Source organism: Sinohyriopsis cumingii, chromosome 7 (assembly GCF_028554795.1).
Source record: "Sinohyriopsis cumingii isolate HCF-2022 chromosome 7, ASM2855479v2, whole genome shotgun sequence".
Classification (NCBI taxonomy): Eukaryota; Metazoa; Mollusca; class Bivalvia; order Unionida; family Unionidae; genus Sinohyriopsis; species Sinohyriopsis cumingii.
In genome coordinates, this window is record NC_142967.1 from 81,197,079 (window position 1) to 81,216,200 (window position 19,122).

General features: G+C 34.7%; 2 protein-coding genes across 5 annotated transcripts in view; one reads left to right on the plus strand and one right to left on the minus strand.

Annotated features, from left to right (window-relative positions):
• Positions 1 to 7,315, plus strand: part of LOC149795620 (uncharacterized) — a 34,129-nt gene extending 26,814 nt beyond the window's left edge. Inside the window, exons 9-10 of the mRNA XM_089965452.1 lie at positions 6,200 to 6,362; positions 6,737 to 7,315. Coding sequence (XP_089821578.1) covers positions 6,200 to 6,362; positions 6,737 to 7,071 — 498 coding nt within the window. The 3' untranslated portion in view covers positions 7,072 to 7,315. The remainder of the gene's footprint in view (positions 1 to 6,199; positions 6,363 to 6,736) is intronic.
• A 309-nt stretch (positions 7,316 to 7,624) lies between these two features.
• Positions 7,625 to 19,122, minus strand: part of LOC149795621 (uncharacterized) — a 103,298-nt gene continuing 91,800 nt past the window's right edge. For 3 of the 4 annotated variants that reach the window (XM_089965449.1, XM_089965451.1, XM_089965450.1), the window contains one exon: positions 7,625 to 17,650. In XM_089965449.1, the coding sequence (XP_089821575.1) occupies positions 17,547 to 17,650 (104 nt within the window). In that variant the 3' untranslated portion in view covers positions 7,625 to 17,546. The remainder of the gene's footprint in view (positions 17,651 to 19,122) is intronic. The other variant, XR_016422365.1, reaches the window with a different exon arrangement.

Genomic DNA, 19,122 nt, shown 5'->3' on the forward strand with positions numbered 1-19,122 from the left:
TCAGTTTGTTTCCTAATCAGTTTAAAAGTTCATTTTATCAAGGCTTTTCATATTATTGCATTTTACAGAGGAAGTACACTTTGAATTTAAAAAAAAAAAATCTTTTGTGCCAATTAGATTTGTAATTATAAAACACCAAGTTAGGCCTGGTATAGGCAATTCTAGTAAAATGTACTTGAGATTTGGGGAAGGTGCTTTCAGCATGGATCAGTCAACCTTAGAATTTTGTTCCATTTTCATATAAACTTTTTCAGTACCATGGCCTACCTTTAAAAAAAAAAACAGCCTTTCAGTACCATGGCCTACCTTTAAAAAAAACCCAGCCTTTCAGTACCATGGCCTACCTTAAAAAAAAAACAGCCTTTCAGTACCATGGCCTACCTTTAAAAAAAAAACAGCCTTTCAGTACCATGGCCTACCTTTAAAAAAAAACCAGCCTTTCAGTACCATGGCCAACCTTTAAAAAAAAAACAGCCTTTCAGTACCATGGCCTACATTTAAAAAAAAAAACAGCCTTTCAGTACCATGGCCTACATTTAAAAAAATACAGCCTTTCAGTACCATGGCCTACCTTTAAAAAAAAAACAGCCTTTCAGTACCATGGCCTACCTTTAAAAAAAAAACAGCCTTTCAGTACCATGGCCAACCTTTAAAAAAAAAACAGCCTTTCAGTACCATGGCCTACCTTTAAAAAAAAAAACAGCCTTTCAGTACCATGGCCTACCTTTAAAAAAAAAACAGCCTTTCAGTACCATGGCCTACCTTTAAAAAAACCCAGCCTTTCCTGGATACCATGTTTAAATAGAACATCCCTAACTGGCAAACGGCTACTAAAAAGTTCTAGTTCCATTGAAATCAAGAAAAATAACTTGAGAAGTTTAATAATGTAAACAAGAGGCCCAACTGGACCTGTTATCCCTCACCTGGATGTTTGAAACACGTCAGCTTGTGAATGCAAATTAACATTTGTATTGAAGCTATATAGGGTAAAGAAGACTTGAAGCACATAGCTGCTACATTGTTCATTGACATTATAGTGTGATTTATTTCCTATTTATGTGTAGGGTCACTTTCTTGGCATAAGAATGACATTTCATTCATGCAAGCAGCAGTCCCCCGAGCTTTCCCATCACTGAGGACTTGGCCCTATTTCATAATTTTGCAATTGTTCATAACCTTACCCTTAGAGAATATACACACAATATAAAAAAAGTACATGCTTTCTGTCAGATTGTGTTAAGGGGTTATTGAAAAGTCACTTAAAGGTTTTTATATTTTAGTTCTTGTGGTCATATCTTATGACGAATAAGTACCATTTGAACAGATTTGTGATTTTCATGACAGGATACATTTCGTTAATTTGGTTAAATTCTGTTAAGCGTTTTTGATGATTTAAGTTTTTTTAAATTATTAATGATGGTGGTCATATCTAAAGACAAATCAGCATCATTTGAAATTTTTCCATTTTAGTAATGATGGCCGTATTTAAGAGTGGATCAGCTTAATGTAAACAAATCTGAAAGACCTTTATGCCAAGAATTTCGAAATTGCTTAATTTTATTGAGCAGTTTTTATGGTTCATCACAAGGCAGATCATATTGTTTTAATGTCATCTGTCTGTAACCAGTTAATTACAAGGGAGATCATATTGTTCTAATGTCATCTGTCAGTCTGTAACCAATTAATTACAAGGCAGAACATATTGTTTTGATGTGTGTGTGTGTGTGTGATTAAGATTTTTAACGTAGCTTTAACAATTTTTCAGTCATATCGCTACGATGTCTGCAATGTGGCAGTTTATAGTGATGCCTACACTGGAGCATCATGCTGCAGATATGTAGCATGATGTCCCACCCAGTCACATTATCCTGACACCAGGCCGACCAGTCCTAACACTAGCCTCTTAATGTTGAGCGCCTAGTGAGGCATCTGTTAGTACCATTTTAGTAAATCGTTTGTATGACTCGGCCAGGGTTCTAACTCACAACCTCCTGCTTTCGAGGTGGACACTCTAACCACTAGGTCACTGGAGCAGTTTGTTTTAATGTAACATGTCAATCTGTACCCAATTAATTATAAGGCAGAACATATTGTGTTTTGATGTCATCTGTCTATAACCAATTAATTACATGGCAGAGCATATTGTGTTTTGATGTCATCTGTCTGTCTATAACCAATTAATTACAAGGCAGAGCATATTGTGTTTTGACATCATCTATCTATAACCAATTAATTACAAGGCAGAGCATATTGTGTTTTGATGTCATCTGTCTGTCTATAACCAATTAATTATAAGGCAGAGCATATTGTGTTTTGACATCATCTATCTATAACCAATTAATTACAAGGCAGAGCATATTGTGTTTTGATGTCATCTGTCTGTCTATAACCAATTAATTATAAGGCAGAGCATATTGTGTTTTGACATCATCTATCTATAACCAGTTAATTACAAGGCAGAGCATATTGTGTTTTGACGTCATCTGTCCGTCTATAACCATTTCGTTTTTGCACAGTAACTTGTCCACCATTTTCAGCTACCAAATTTAATGGATTGTATGCACTTAGGGTTAGGAAGGAACATATTAGGGTTCAAAAGTTCTAAGGTCAAGGTTATTCACTGAAAGAAGAAAAATGTTTTCCACACAGTAATTTGAGTTCGCCACCATCTACAGTTACCAAAATTTTGTAGATGAAAGAACCGTACAGATTTTGTTGTCCAAAGGTCAAGCTCCAGTGCTTCAGTCAACTGGCACAAAATGGGCCTGATTTAATAAACCAAAGTGGCACAAAACGTATGAACAAGTTACATTTTTATTTTACCTTTAATCTGGTACACATGCACCAAGCAGAATTAAATGTCTTAATGATTGTTTTTATGGAAATAACCAAAGTCCATCAAGCCATTGTACTGGGACTATCTGGCACCCCACCCCCTTCCCTAAATATAGTTGAGAGGTTGAGAGTAAATTTGTTTGCATACCAGCTGAATTGTGACAGTGAATTGCAGTTACTGAGAATATCATGATATTAACCAAAAACAAAGTAAGGTATATGATATTCATATAATTATTATCACAGGAGTTGTTTCAAGTGCTTAAAACGGGAAAGAGGGAGTACAAATCTGAAACCTAAAAGCAAAAAAGAGCACTGAACTATGGGGATAGAGTTCCTTTTGGAGTTCTTTCCTTAAAAAAAAATACTTGTCTGCATAAATGCAATCTTAGGAATTACAGATGCAAGCAAGCATTAACTGATTCTTTGAAGAAAAAAGGAGTAAATCATGAACAAGAATCCCTCAGATGAACTGATGCCCCACTGTCTAGAAAGAATTTTCAGGAAGTAATGACAAAGACCATTTCTTCTTTCTAACTGCATAGTGTTGAAACCTCTGGTTTTCTTTAGCCATAATATTTTTAAAGTAGCCTTTTTGTTGGCCATATTTGAAGCAATATTGGCATCTTTCTCATCCCTGAAAAACTAGATACTGTTTAAAGACTTTTGGTGAAAATAGCATGCCAACATATGGATAGAACTATTCAGGAGTGGAGCCTAAAGAGCTAGCCTTTACAGTTCACTGACATCTCACATGGGTTCTAGTCTCAGTTGTCAATATGGCATGGGAGAAAACTTGCCATGGTTTGCTGGTTCTTCCTTCAACAAATATACTAGTTGCCATGTATAGCCAGTCTTGTGCTGAAAAATGGTGTCAAAACCCACATAACCAAACCAAAACATTCAGGAGTACTAAATACGAGATTTTCAAGATGAGTTTTCATTTATGACCAACTAGACATAAAGAAGCCACCTGGTGAAAATCCTATTTGCTTTCTCTTCAGAAGTGTTGAAAAACTTTTTAGAAATGGTGATAAACTTTTCAAGAAGGCTGCCATGGCAGCATTATAGGACAACAGCACCATTTTCATTTAGGAACAATCAGGTATCATCAAAGAAAAACTTCTGTTGAAAATCCCTTGTCAGTATGACATTCTGTCAGGAGAGGAGCAATATATTCACAATGGCAACCATGGTGGCCATATTGGGCATCCAATTGACACCATTTTCATGTTGTTTTGTTTAGTCAGGTTTAATGCCTTTTTGTTTTTTCAACACAAGGCTATACAGGGTAGCTAGTATATTTGGTGGAGGAATAACCCAGAAAAACACCAACTCATAGGAAGATACTGGCAAGCTTTCTCACATACCCATGTGGATTGAGGAAAACACTCAAATCTAAGAATAGATGTGAGATATATGGGTGATCTGTAATGGCAAACACCTTATACCATTCGGAAACCTGTGATAAGATGTATTTATGTGAAAAGCCAATGTAAATATATGTTCATATATTCAGGAGAAATAGAAATAACATTTTCAATATGTCAGACCTGCCAACCCTTACAAGTCCATCTCAGTAAGGCAGTTGATTTTTTTCCGAGAGATTGACGAGATTTCAGTAAGGTGTAACAAAATATCAATAACCGCTATTGTAAAGCTGGAAAACATAATTAAAAGTTAAGCGCATCGACAATAAACATTATGTTCAATTGAAAAGTTTGTAAAGTACGCATAGACTTTATTTATCACTAGTACAGTTGCACGAACTCAATTTCCAAACCCTAGCAGCTCAGTGGCTTGTTGCTATCTCTCAACTTGACATAATTCTTAGAAATTCTTTTACATTTCACATGACGGCAATTATATCTCCCGCTACGAGATATACTCAAAATGGCATGTTATGTCCAATAAATGTAATTACTATATGTCCTTTCCAGTTTTTATTCACAAGAATCTGAATACTCCTTTTTATTCTTCTGTTTTGATTATTAACACTTTTCTAGAAGCTTATTTTCCCTAACATGCATCTCTTTCTGAATGTCATTTTTAAAAATTCTATAATCAACAGTTTGATCATGCAGATGCTTTGCAGGAACAAATAGGTGCAGTTTAAAGCGTGCTGTAAAGTTAGTCTAGTTCCCTAATTCTAAGATGAAACCCGGATCCAAATAAAACATACGAACCAGTTATCCAGATTTTTCAGCAATGATCGTTTTTCCGTGGCCATTTTGGATGTCAGAGCAGTAGCATTTTTATTTAGGACCAGTAAGATATCATATGTGTTATAGTGAAACCCTATGTTGGTAAAACAGAAATTTCAAGATGGTCACTGTGTTGGCCATATTGGACACCTGAATATTATAATTTTCATTATGATTTGGTTTGTTTTTGCGGGTTTAATGTCATTTTCAACTACAAAATAGGATATACATGGTAGTCAGTATATTTGGTGGAGGAAGAATCACCAACCCATGGAAAGCTAAAGGCAAACTTTCAAAACACAATAGCTAAGCCAAGACTTGAACCCCAAGAGAGGTAAGATGTGATTGATCTGTAAAGTTTAGATGACTTCACCATCTGGGGCCATTTTCATTAAGGACAACTAAACGTCACATTAAGTCTTGTATTGATGTTGGCCATTCGTTCAGTCACAAGATTATCAAGATCAGATATGCAAGCAGCATATAGTTTTTTCAATTAGCAGGGTTCATACTGAATTCTGAATGATAAATTCAAAGACTTTTCCCAAACTTTCAAAGACCACAAACATAGATTTCCAAGGCCAATTTTCACTAACATTTTGTATACAAGTTGCTATATGAGAAAACAATGAATGCAAAATACTACAATATTGTTTAGTGATGAAATGAAACTAAATGTGTCATCAAAAGAAACCAGGAAAACTCGACTACATCGGAATCTAACAACCTAGGCCAATTTTATTTGTGATTATTTAAAGTAATTAAAATATTTGGGTTTATTTAAATTTTCAAAGACTTTTAAAGACCTCAGGGTAATCTGCTCAATTTTCCCAAACTTTCAAGACCTTGAAAATGCTACCTCATTTTTCCCAAACTGTCAAGGACCTTCAAAGACCATATGAACACCGATTAGACCGACTAGATCTTGGGATGAAAGTGCAGATCAAATTTTATAGCAATCCTTCAGGCAGTTTAGGAACAACAGCAATAACAAGCTTGTGTTAATGGACAAAAGGTCTTCATATAAATTCTTCTGGTTTATAACCATTAAAGCTAAAAATGACAAATTCTTGCATAAAATTTCCATCTGGGAAAGTTTTGTTAATTCAAAGTATTAAAAAATGACATTTAAGTAAAATTGTGACTTTTTCTTCTTCAAGACTGTAGTTATTTCCCAGCCTTGTCAGGGACAGGCATATATCAAGGAACAGGAGTTTTGGCAGTGTGCCAGCAGAGTGGCATCTAGTCTGAACTTTGGGTCTGTGATACCTGGAGGAGGGAGGGCAGAGGAACACTGTATGAAATTTTGTCAAGAACAGTCAGGTAAGTTTTTGAGAAAAACAACCTGTTGTGTTGTAAAGTGCATCAGATTACAGGGTTTAAATTGTGACCAATTTTATTGTGGTTGAAATTTCATTTTCTTTCTGAACTTCTGCTATGTATGGCTTAATCTCATCACTGAAACCATTACACGGTAATGAGAACATTGATCAACTTAAGATATTTTTTGTTCAGGAAATCAAATGGGGCTTAGTCTTGGCACAATTGTGTAGCTTGTAATTCAGAGTAACAAGGCCAAATTTCAATTCCATGCTATATTGACTGTAAGGGGTATTTTAGGTATCTTTGAATAATTTTGGAAATGCACAAAGTTTATGTCTAATTTTCCTTGTGTTGTATCATGTTTATCTTTATAGATAACATTAAAGTCTTGAATGAGGAAAAGTCACTGTTCCAGTCTGTGATATGGGAGGCCATGGCAACTGTTTTTAATGAATTTGCATCAACAGTAAAAAAGAACACACAACAGTCGACACTTAATGAGAAAGTTCCAAAAGAGGATATTGTCTCTAAATCCTTATTTGACTCGGATGCATCTGATAACCAGATTCCAGAAATTCTGGACGACTATGCATCCAAGATGGCAGCCTGGAAGACTGCTCTGGAAATAGCTTCCAACATTTTGCAGTTAGACATGTATATTGTGACAGGAATTATGGGAATGACCAAATCTGATTTGGTTGTGCTTTGATGATCAACAAGATTTGAATATACCCTTCTCTTAAAGGCTTAAAATTCAGCAAACAAAGAGGAATATGAACTTATTTATTCAAGATTTTAATTTTACTTTATTTATTTACTTTATTTAGGGATCTCAGGGTGTTAATTTTACATCAAATCACTGCATGGTTTTATTTTAGATAGCATTTGTTTTTTCAGTCAAAGCCTAGACTATTATTAAACAATATTATAGAAATAAATGAGCTATCAACATATGCAACAGTGTAAGTCTTCTTTCCATTATAAGTTTACATAGTGGTCTGATGGAAATTCTGTCCTAAAGTAACTGGCATCACTTTAGAAATCTTAAAATTCTTCATGCTTCTCAATAAGTTTAAAATGGCAAATGTTGCTGAAGGATGCTTGGTTATACCGTAAGTTCACTTGGTCATATGATCCGGCAAACTAATTACCTTGTATTGCCAGCAATATGACTTGTACAACTTGACGATGCATTAGGTTTTACATATAAAAGCTGAATATGGAATCAAAACAATCTTATAAAAAATGACAAACGCACACAATTCAAGTTCATAAACACAATTATCTTTATTGAAATAATAAATCCATTTGAATGCGATAAAATTATTTCCAGGAAACAAATATGCATTTCTTTAAGTATACTTGTCAGCCAATAAAAGCTTTGTAGCAGAAAGCTCACATACATGTACTGACTGAATTATTATCTGCATTTGATTTTTAACCAGCAAATCTATTGAGCAGGTTGTCCAACACACATCCCACCAACAGATTTTTTTAAAAATCTGGCCAGCCAACTTTTCATAACTAGTGCTGGTAGAGGAAAACAAGCCATATTTATAAATGGCCACATTGGGTTAATAACTTGCATGTACTTGTATGCCATCAAATTTAAACAAAAGCTACAATCAGATCATAATTCAGTCGTGCATAAAATAAGAGTTGCAAATAAATCTGACACTCCTTTGTAACATGGTTTTTTAAATGCATCCGACATGGTGTTCATATAACCAAATGATTACCTTTTTTCTACGCAATGCTTCAGGGTGAAAAACAGGTAATACAATATTGAAGTGTTCAGAATGAGAATATTTAAGGTTGATTAAAAAGAAGAAAAATTCCACTCCTTAAAGGCAGAAACTGCATTTACAACTGTAGTATTAACATCTATATACGACACTAAAGCCAATAAAGCAGTCATTAGAGCATATTTATAAAAATGAGATATGCAACAAAAACATATCATTGTGCAACTCGTTAAGAATAATGTTATAAATTCTGGATAATGTAGGAAGAAAATTAGTAAGAATAAAATGGCAACATCTTGATCACCATAGTTCTAGCCATCAGAAATACTAATGAAATATTAAGTGTGTACATTTGGGTAAAAAATATCAAACTACACAGATTTATGTTCTAAGCCAACATATCTACCTGAAACTCCACTAAGGATTACTGTAGAAAGCAAATTTAGATTTTTTTTACCAACACCTGTTGGTGCAAATTGTGGTAGCATAATCAAGACAAATTTAGCCAACTTGACTTAATTTCTTGTGTCTACAAACAGGAGTCTTTTATATTTTTCTTTACAATTAAGTCTGCCTCTTGAAAAAATGGGGGTTATTTTATGAAAATTTAAGAAACTGTATAACATTGTGAAGCAACAACAGGAGCTTCAAATTTAATTTAAAACCAGTACCTTCCTCATTTCAAGTCATAGCTGAGATTTGGAATAGAGCATAAATAGTACTTGTCCAAGCTTCAAGTCACTGGAATAAAGCATGGCTAGTACTTGTCCAAGCTTGAAGTCACTGGAATAAAGCATAGCTAGTACTTGTCCAAGCTTGAAGTCACTGGAATAAAGCATAGCTAGTACTTGTCAAAGCTTCAAGTCACTGGAATAAAGCACAGCTAGTACTCATCAAAGCTTCAAGCAACATTCTTTGTTAAAAAGTGCTTCTAATTCTAATTTGAGATTGAAGGAAAATGAATGAAACTTGGCAAATGAAATACAAGGCTCAATTACAAGATACACTGCGCACTACATGGTATCATCACAGACTTCTTGATCGATAACCCATGCATCTGCTATAAATCTTGAAATACACATTAGAAATATTATATTTTTCTTATGAAAACACCTCCATCATACATGAAATCTACAATGTTAACATGCTTTTAATGATATTCATGAAAGTAGTTGGGAAAAATGTGTAAATTCAGAATATTACAACAGTCAAGTTATGGATGTTGTATCCTCATCACCAACCTACCTACAGAAAAAGTTTATGCTGATTCTGAATGCAGGACTTCATGTAAACAAAGAAAGCATGTACAAAGAGATTTGGAATGCTTTCAGGATACAAGATGCTTGTGCTTTGAAAATAGAATCCTGTATATGATGCTGTACATCGAGGCATATCCAATGGGCCTTGGAACAGAATTATCACACATATACAAAGAGTATTATTTCCACGAAGAGCAGGTTCCTGTATTGATGGAAGCATCATGTACATACATATTTTATGTCGGATTACATCGAGATAGATAATAATCAATTTACAAACCTGATCAGCAAAATACTTCTATTTGACAATTTATACCATCCAGGCAGGATAACATCTACATTAAACATGTGGAAAGAATGTCTTAAAAATCTTTCATGACTTTCATTTTATGTAATGTAAAGTTTATAGTTTTAAACGCGTTTATCATTTGCCCCCATATCATCTGTGATTCTCAGCTTTTGTATTAAATCAGTAATATTCATAGTTAAGAACACTTACGTGCATTACTTTTCTGAAAATGTTTTAAATTTTGCCTTTACCATGCAGATGTACATTATTACTATTCAAACAAAAGAAATAAAAAGTAAACAAACATAGAAAGTACTTCTTGCAGTTTTTTTCCTATTTCCTTTTAAAGGGAAAAAAACCCAGTTGAATACAACTCTATCAATTAACCAAGTTCTACATATTAAAAAACACCCCAAAAAGTGCAAAAATGAGGTGGAGTCTTAATTCAAAAAACTTAAAGTATCATAGGATATACCTCTAATCCTCAAGGTCTGAGACTGATAAACATTTAGAAAAAGACCATACATCAACAGCGGCTCCAATATCCTTGTTGCTGGAAAAAGCCATCTTAATCCTTATAAAGTTAGAAGTGAACAGGTTAACATGGACAAGTTGAAAGCTTGCAAAAGAATGCAGCTTTTACATGTTATGTGGATACACACCGATCCAATTCACCTTATCTGAAACTACATGTCAGTGGGGTAAAGAGAATGTGGATTAGTTGGAACTTGTAAAACACTCAGTTTATTCATTTTGTGGATGCGCATAGATCTAACCCACCATATTTGAAACTGTACAAACGGACAGAAGATGTTGCATGCAATTTAACATGTATTCAATACAGGCACATCTATACATGTGCCATGTATAGTCTACCTTGCCCAAAGAAATGGCTTTAAAACCAAAACAACATAAATGTGCTCATATGCCCTAGCATGATGTGAAATCTTTAAATGACATCAAAACAGGAGAGGGTTCTTCCCTCTTTGTTTGCCCCATCCCCCTCATCACTCATATGTGTCTCTCTATTAAATGTTTGATCAACCAAAATTATTAAAGATGTTAATAATACATTTTTTTGTGTGTTGAGCACATGAAAGATTGATTAAATGAAGCAACATGATGTTCAGATATCATGTTGCTATGTCCTTGGAAAGTTCTTGACAGATGGTGGCATGAGGTGGTGGTTTCAATGTCAGGTCTCCTTGCATTCTTCAAATTTTCATCAGTTTTCCAGTATTTAAAAGTATTTCAAAACAGCAACTGAATTTAAGGACGGTTTTAAAAGGCATTTCTTCAATAATACTTACCCAATCATTATACCTTAGGAGAACTACTACCTTGCAAAGAAGCTGAAAGTTATCTGCCACCTAGGTGACAGTAATCTCTCCATAATACTGGGACTGGCAACAAATTCCATAAATACTTCAAAGGCATTCTTATGGATATAACTGCAGGGAGGAATGCATTACTGAAGAAACATACTTTACTAGAAGAAGAAAAAATTATTTCTTCATCATATACATTCCCCACTCACAATACCTTAGGAAAATAGGTAAGGAGGAGGAAGGAGTTGCATCCCCTTACCTTGGAGAAACCATCAATGGTCCTCTAAGGTATGTGAGACAGCATCAAGATTACTAGACAATAGTCTCCATCAGCTGAGAAGTGACTGAAAAAGGGAACATTTTTCCAACCTGCAAATCAAGAGCAAGTTTTGATGAAGCATCCATATAAAATTGTTCAATGACCTGGTAAAGTGTCATTTGGATTTTTAACGTAGCGTTAACAATTTTTCAGTTGTATCGCTACGATGGCTGCAGTGTGACAGTTTTATAGTGATGTTTAGCACTGGGGCATCATGCTGCAGACATGTAGCATGATGTCCCACCCAGTCACATTATACTGACACCAGGCCAACCAGTCCTAACACTAACCTCTTAATGCTGAGCACCAAGCAAGGCAGCCATTAGTACCGTTTTTGTAAGTTTTTGGTATGACTTGGTTGGGAATTTAACCCATGACCTCCCGCATCTGAGGCAGACATTCTAACCACTAGGCCACAAGAGCGGTTGACCTGGTAAAGAACATTATTCTAGGTTTTACCAGGTTGAGCCTTTTGGGATGAAATATCTCCAAGTAGACAGGGATTTCACTACAAAAGTCTGATTACTCATGAATGGAGACCTGTTCTGGGCAATGAAAGCAGGGGCTGTCGTGAGTTGTACAGTCCCATCCTGTCGGAACTGCAAGTAATCCAGGTAAACTGATAAAGCACATCTTGCTAATTCTGTCATCACTGTTAGAGGTTAATCAACGGAGCCCTCAAGAGTGGTTCAAACAGTGTGATTTTAATTGTAATATTTTTAAGTGTTTGGGATATGTTCAGTTTCGGATCCAAAGTAAGCCCTGGGCAGTTTGATTACAGAGACTAAACAATCTGCTTTTCAAAGATTTTTTTGATGCATGTTGTCAATTTTATGGTAAGTTAATGGTTAATAATACAACATGTCAGATTTCTTCGACAATTGTATATGGAAATAAAGGCGCTTGTCTGTAATGATTAACCAAGAGATGGATTTCATTCAAAACGCAAGCAGTATTTGTTGATCTGTTGTTTACATGACTATTACAGATGACCAATAAATATTTACTACTTCACAAACAATGAAATGGACAATGTAAGTGTTCTATAATCATTTTTAAAAGTTGCATTTTTCATATATTTTTATGTATGTTGCCAAATTTTAAGATGATTTGAATGGGACAATTTTTAACTAAATTCAACTCTTTCAACTCTACATGTATTATTTACAATAATTTTTGACAACTTTCCTTATCACCATATGGTTTTAAGATGCCAATAAAGGTACAAAGAAAACTAAAGTTTAAATAGACATGATCTCTTTAAAATAAACTACATTTTATCTTATTCTTTTACTGATGTTGGATGTTATGTCAGGGGGGCAAACTCAATTTTCCAGTCAGCTTTGACCTTTGGAAAATGGTATGCAGGCACGTACCAAGGGTGTCTAAATGTGAGGATGACAAAGTGATGACATGGAAACACTATCATCTAATAAAGAAAGAAAAGTTGGACATTTCTACATTGAGATAACCTCCCTTCAAAGAGAACACACCTCCCATGTTCTTTAAGGTTAAAAACTTCCAAATACATGTGGATTGTGAGGTCTCTTTGTAGAGTGTGTGCTATCAACATGGGTGTGGATTGTGAGGTGTAGAGTGTGTGCTATCAACACAAGTGTGGATTGTGAGGTGTAGAGTGTGTGCTATCAACATGAGTGTGGATTGTGAGGTATAGAGTGTGTGCTATCAACATGAGTGGAAGTAAAAACTGGAGCAAGAACCAGACTGGCACCAATCCTTGTACAAGGGGTGAGATGACTGACACTTTGGGGCAAATAACATTTAGCCGGGGAAGGCTGATTTGCAAGGAAGCAGTAGTTCTTCTAAGGTAATGTTATTGGGTAACTAATTTGAGCAATAAATTTACAGTTCTTGAGGTTTTAATTGTGGAATGAGCAAGTTGTTCAAGAGAAGTTGAGTAGTCAATCAACTGCTCAGTCAGTAGAATCCAAGGGTCATACCCAGGTCAGCTGCCTGTGTGAGTCCTTGTTTGAATAGTTTCCTCGAGAACATCATGTCTGCAGAATGATGCCCCAGTGCTAGACATCACTATAAACTGCCACACTGCAGACATCGTAGCGATATAACTGAAAAAACTGTTAAAGCTATGTTAAAAATCCAAATTACACACACACACTCCGTTCTACTGATTCTTAGGAATCCATCCCTTATTGAACAGCTTTAGAGGGAGCCATGCAAGCTATGTAAATAATACAAGTATGACATTAATTACTTGTGTTCTGCTCAGCAAAATGGATCAAATGCTTGGAATTTGATTGAATTACTTTACTGTGAACTATAATAAACTAGTCATAGGATCTTCACACATTAAAATGTCACCTAGATCTTCAATCCAGGGATGACTTTGCACATAGTATTGATTCATCTTACGAGAATTGTGATGTTCATTTACCATGTGTCTTTACCACTGTTTTGTAGACAGCTGTGAAAATAATATTTCCATCATTTATTCTAATGAAGAGGTGATTCAAAATATCCTCAAAAAAAATATAAAATAATGAACCAAACAGATTATTGTAATGTTTCTTGCGACCAAGAGCCACCTTATCACGAATCCTAGCATCACTTGTTGCAGCAATCAGCAGCTCAGTAGTAATAGATAACATTCATTAAAAGTAACAAACTTCTATGCAATCATATTACATCTTCCTAAAAGCCTATCCATACCTGTACAGTTAGTAACAATTAAGGTCCGAAGAAAATAGATAGTGTAGCCATTTCTTCAAGATAAGAACTGTGAATTCAACTTTGATATTTCTCATACATAATCATATTGTCCTTTTACTTTGCCACCATTTTCCACATCAACTGGTTTCTTACATCTACATTGTTTTTCGTATTGAAAAACGACAATCATACATGCCAACCCCTGGCAAGGAAAAAGTCTAATAAAATTCAGTGAGCATCTGTACAAAATGATTTATTTACCCCTCTGGTCTTGTAACATGAATTACTGCTTTAAATTTTCATATATAGCTCTTTGAGCTTTAAAAAATGCATTTCAAAACACTTTGTATCAGCTAAGACTATGAATGTTTTGTACACCAGTAGAGCACTAAGTGCTAGGTTACAGTTACAGAGCCTGGATCTGAATTCAGTTTTATTTTTGTTAACAATACTGAACAATCTCTCACAGTCAGCATTAGAATGGTAAAGAACCAATATACCTTTTATAACCTGACAAAGAAGAGGAAATATGTATCTTCCAGTTACTGGGTCTTTTAGCTGGGAAATAGGTGCCACTGCACATCAACTCTGTCCGCACTAAGTACATTGTAAGGTAGAATGCCAACTTGATACTTCAGTTTTCCTAATATATCGACAGCCTTTCCTGTGGCAGGGTGCATCATATGACAGGGATAACCTGATATGTACAATGAAGACATTTTTCAAAATACAGAATGCAACTCCTTTATGAATTTGGTCAACACTGATGCATTATCTGCTAAAAACTCAATACAGTTCCACCAACTTATGTTTATTCAAAGCATTATTAAGCAAATAAAAAATTTTTTCTCCAGTGGAATCTACTGTTAATTGTAGTAATGAAAGAAGAGCACTCTGACTTTGCCCTTTTTGTTGTCAAAGTCTCTTAAACAGACTGGCTACAACTTTTTGTCATCATAATCATGGTCTTTTCCAATACTAAACGGCTCAATTTTCATGGCATCTGCAGTTTTAAGTGAATTAAAAGCCTAATATTAAATGATTTTGTTCTTGCACATGCATATTTTCTGCAATTTTGGAATCAGGGAACGTGCGTTTGAACAAAGGACCTACGGTAGTCCTTGTTCTATCAAGAACTCGGTAAGTAACGCCAGGTGTCCGTAATTTAGTTCTGCTATAAAAAAGTTACCTTAGCAGTGGAGTTAGTTAATGAGCTAATTCAATGTTTCTTTGTTTTACCACTATGACCAATATTTGTATCATTTCCACACAGCCTGCAATGTACGTGAAGCTGCCCTAGAATCGAACGCTGTAAATACCATGTAATTCATGTATTCATCTTTGAATCGATTTTTTTGTCTTTTTCTAATCCATCTGTGAAATTATTTGAAAAACATTTTTGCTCTAATACACACATCAACTAGAATAAATCTGACAACTTTCAGCACCAAATACCTACAGACTGGTTCTGTACCAGACATGACTTAGAACAAAGAATCTGCAAGCATAGCAATTAGAAAACCAGTCTGTTCTTTCCTAACTAAGCCATACACCTGCCATAAACAGAAACAGAGGTCAAAGGTTTGAAACCGGAAAGGAGCAAGTTTCTTGGAAATAGTGCAGCAGTGATAAACAGAACAAAAGACTGTTAGGGACATGCATCCAAGTCTGCGGACAATTGTACTCTTATGTCGTAGGTATGTAGAAGCCGTCATTTTTAGAATACGGTCTGATAGATTAATGGGATGCTAATAAAAATGAGAAAACAAATTATTACATTTTTTGGGAGAAGGATATACCGAAAACGTGTAATGCGTAATTAAGTGGAGGAAAAAAGTGCAATGGTTGGCATGTATGTATATTCTATACACCAGTCTATCAAATAGGTACTGAAGTGTTTTTCTTCCAATCTACATAGGAAACTCCTGTTCCAGACGTAACAACATGTGCTGGAGTTCTATTTTCATTGAAAAACATACTTCCCATTAGAAAGCAAATTGTACAAACCATCCAGTTTAGGATTCATCAATTACACACTATATGTGATTGTGACTGTATTCATTATTAGAACTAGTTCATTTTGAATTGGGAGTGTATGAAGATTTTGCAAGGATTCTAGCACAAATATGGTGGCCAGGGTTGACAGTAACTTCTGATTGCAGGGGATGTTACAGGAGGTGGCAAGACCATGATCACATGACAGGTGCAATAAAACCAAGTGACATGGACTTGATTTGTCATCACCACTTCTCACAGAAAGAAATGTGGTGTAGTCCAACCAAGCAAAGCTTTTCCACGTTATTAAGGAATGTTGTTTTTACTGGGGAAAATATTAAAATGTCTGTACTATTTTTACCACTATCTATAGACTACGATAAGATTAACACACAATGCTAAGATACATTGTATAGACAAGATAAAGATTCAAGAAAATCACTCACAACTAAAATAAAACTTGTGAATTTGCATGGTACACATACCAGTGATATCTACCAACTAAGGTATATTGTAAACATAGCAAAATGGTAACATAATAATCTCAAATCCTTTACAGCAAATAAAATTAATTCTATTGAAAATACACAATGGAGAAATATAAAGGCATGTTTTGTCAAGAGCTCTGATAAATACAAGGACAAAAATGGAAGATTCAGTTAGTGGTAAACAAGATTGGCAATCAAATGGCTTTATGCAAATGATGAAGTAGTGGAGGACATGATCATGAAAAAACTTGAGGCTGTTAGATTTTTTTTGGAAAGATTTGATACGTTGAAAACAGTATTAAAAATACGGAGATTGGAGCAACTTTAGATTTCTCAGGATTATTCATAAGTCCAGAGGGGATGCAACTGGTGCATAGTCCTTACCCATGGAACAGTCAAACCCTCCAATATTCACCTGTATAATATTTAAGAAGTCTGTACAAATATTGTTCAGTTAAATTTTGTAAGGTAATTCAAAGCAGTTATATATATATATAAACTGATAAATTTTCAAAGCTAAATAATGTCTTCTTAACATTATAGCAATACTATGTATCCTTTTGGAAGAATAATGTGCTGTAATCTTTTGGGAGTGGCATGTCTAGCTGACATGGATATATATATATATATATATATATATATATATATATATATATATGGGTCCCAGCATCATCCCACATAAAAAAAGATCACTAGTAAGTTTGACTGATCTTAAATAATTTTCACTTTTAATTCAAAAAAGAATGCCACCGTAGGAAAATTAAAATAATGTATTTTTATGTATTTTTGTTCCTTAATGCTAATTTATGGGAAAAAGGAACTACTGAAAATTATTGAGGTTGGACAGGGGAGGCACCATGACTAATTTCATGGATCATTTGTGAAAAAAAGACATTTGGTACAAAATCAATAAGGCATAGTACAATAAAAATGTATTTACACTGCTATTTCTTTTATTTTAAAAAAAAAAAAATCCCCAATCAATTTGCAGTGTGACATCCAATGCACAAATTCTTTGCTCAGCTCATCAAAACAGTCATCCTATCCTGTATTGTCCGGGATGATTGAACAAATTAACTGTTCCCCTTCATTTTTAACGCCTTGTATTTGGCCTCCAGGGCTTTAATCTCTTGTAGAAGGAGCTCTTCCTTCTCTTTCACATCTTCATCTGGGGTACCTATATGGTAATGACAAGATAAACTTATTTGCAAGATAAAATGTTATCTTCAGATTTACTTTTAACTTAAGATCGTATATATTTTAAATATCCCACTTATGTATGTATGTATGTATGTATGTATGTATATATATATATATATATATATATATATATATATATTATGTATACATGCCTCTTTCGCTTGTGACAACTGTAAAAGAGGAAGGTCTTGGTACATGGAAAAAAAAAGTTTTTTTTCGCCTCCTAAGACTTGCATGCAAATAAAAAAAATAACCTTTTCAGTGTCCAAGCACTTGCAGGCAAAATAAAATGTAAGCCAAAAATTACACCAGTGGTGACCAGCTCTTGTTCAATTGGCAAGTCCATACAATTGTATACACTAAAACAAATTCTCTGACACTATTATTTATGTGCATATTCATTTATTATCCAGCATGAAAAGAAAACATAATAGTTATTAAAGACTGTGTAGCTGATAGAATTTGCATCTGTTTTATAATATGGATGCTTAAGGTGCGGTGGACATAATGGCAATGAAGTTCCCCGACTGATCGAAGGCACTTGCCTTTATAGAAAATGACATATCATCTCTCGTGGGTTGGTGGAACTTCCTGGGTTTTTTTTCCAGGTTCTTCTTCCACCAGATAAACAAACTGGTCACCATGTACAGCCCATCATATGCTGAAAAATGGTTAAGCCCACAACATACATCTTCTGTAAATCTCCCAAATTTTAACTTGTGTTAATTTTATGTATTTTAATTACAGTCTGATACAAATTCTATCTATAAAGTCATAGTCTCTTGTTCATTATCTTAAGTTTACAGACTATGCTTGAAGAAGTGAATGGTTTTCACTTCATTTGAAATTATAGTTTAGGTTTATTTCTTGTACATTTGTAAACTCCATAGTTTTTTTCTTCCATATATACATGCTACAAAATAATGCAAAATACATGAGACAGCATATTAACGACGAATGCTAAACACACCAATACTAGCTACTGCAACACTCTATTTGCCAAATGCATGAGACAGCATATTAATGATGAATGCTTAACACACCAATACTAGCTACTGCAAAACTCTATTTGCCAAATGCATGAGACAGCATATTAACGACAAATGCTAAACACACCAATACTAGCTACTGCAAAAAACTATTTGCCAAATGCATCAAATTTGCTTCAGCATATTAAAAATAGAAACTACAAAAACATGTAGTTTACTTTTCTTTAAATATGTTTTTGTTGCTTTGGGTTTAATGCCATTTCTCGGTGCAAATAGGCTATACACGGCGGCCAGTATAACTAGAGTAAGAACCACCCAGGAAAATCTCAGTAAGAACCACCAATACAAAGGAAGCTACCGGCAAGCTTTCTCACACACCCACATTGGCCAAACCTGAGACTTGAACCCATGCAGACAAAGGTGAAATTGCAGCACTCAGTAAAGGGAGCACTTTACACCA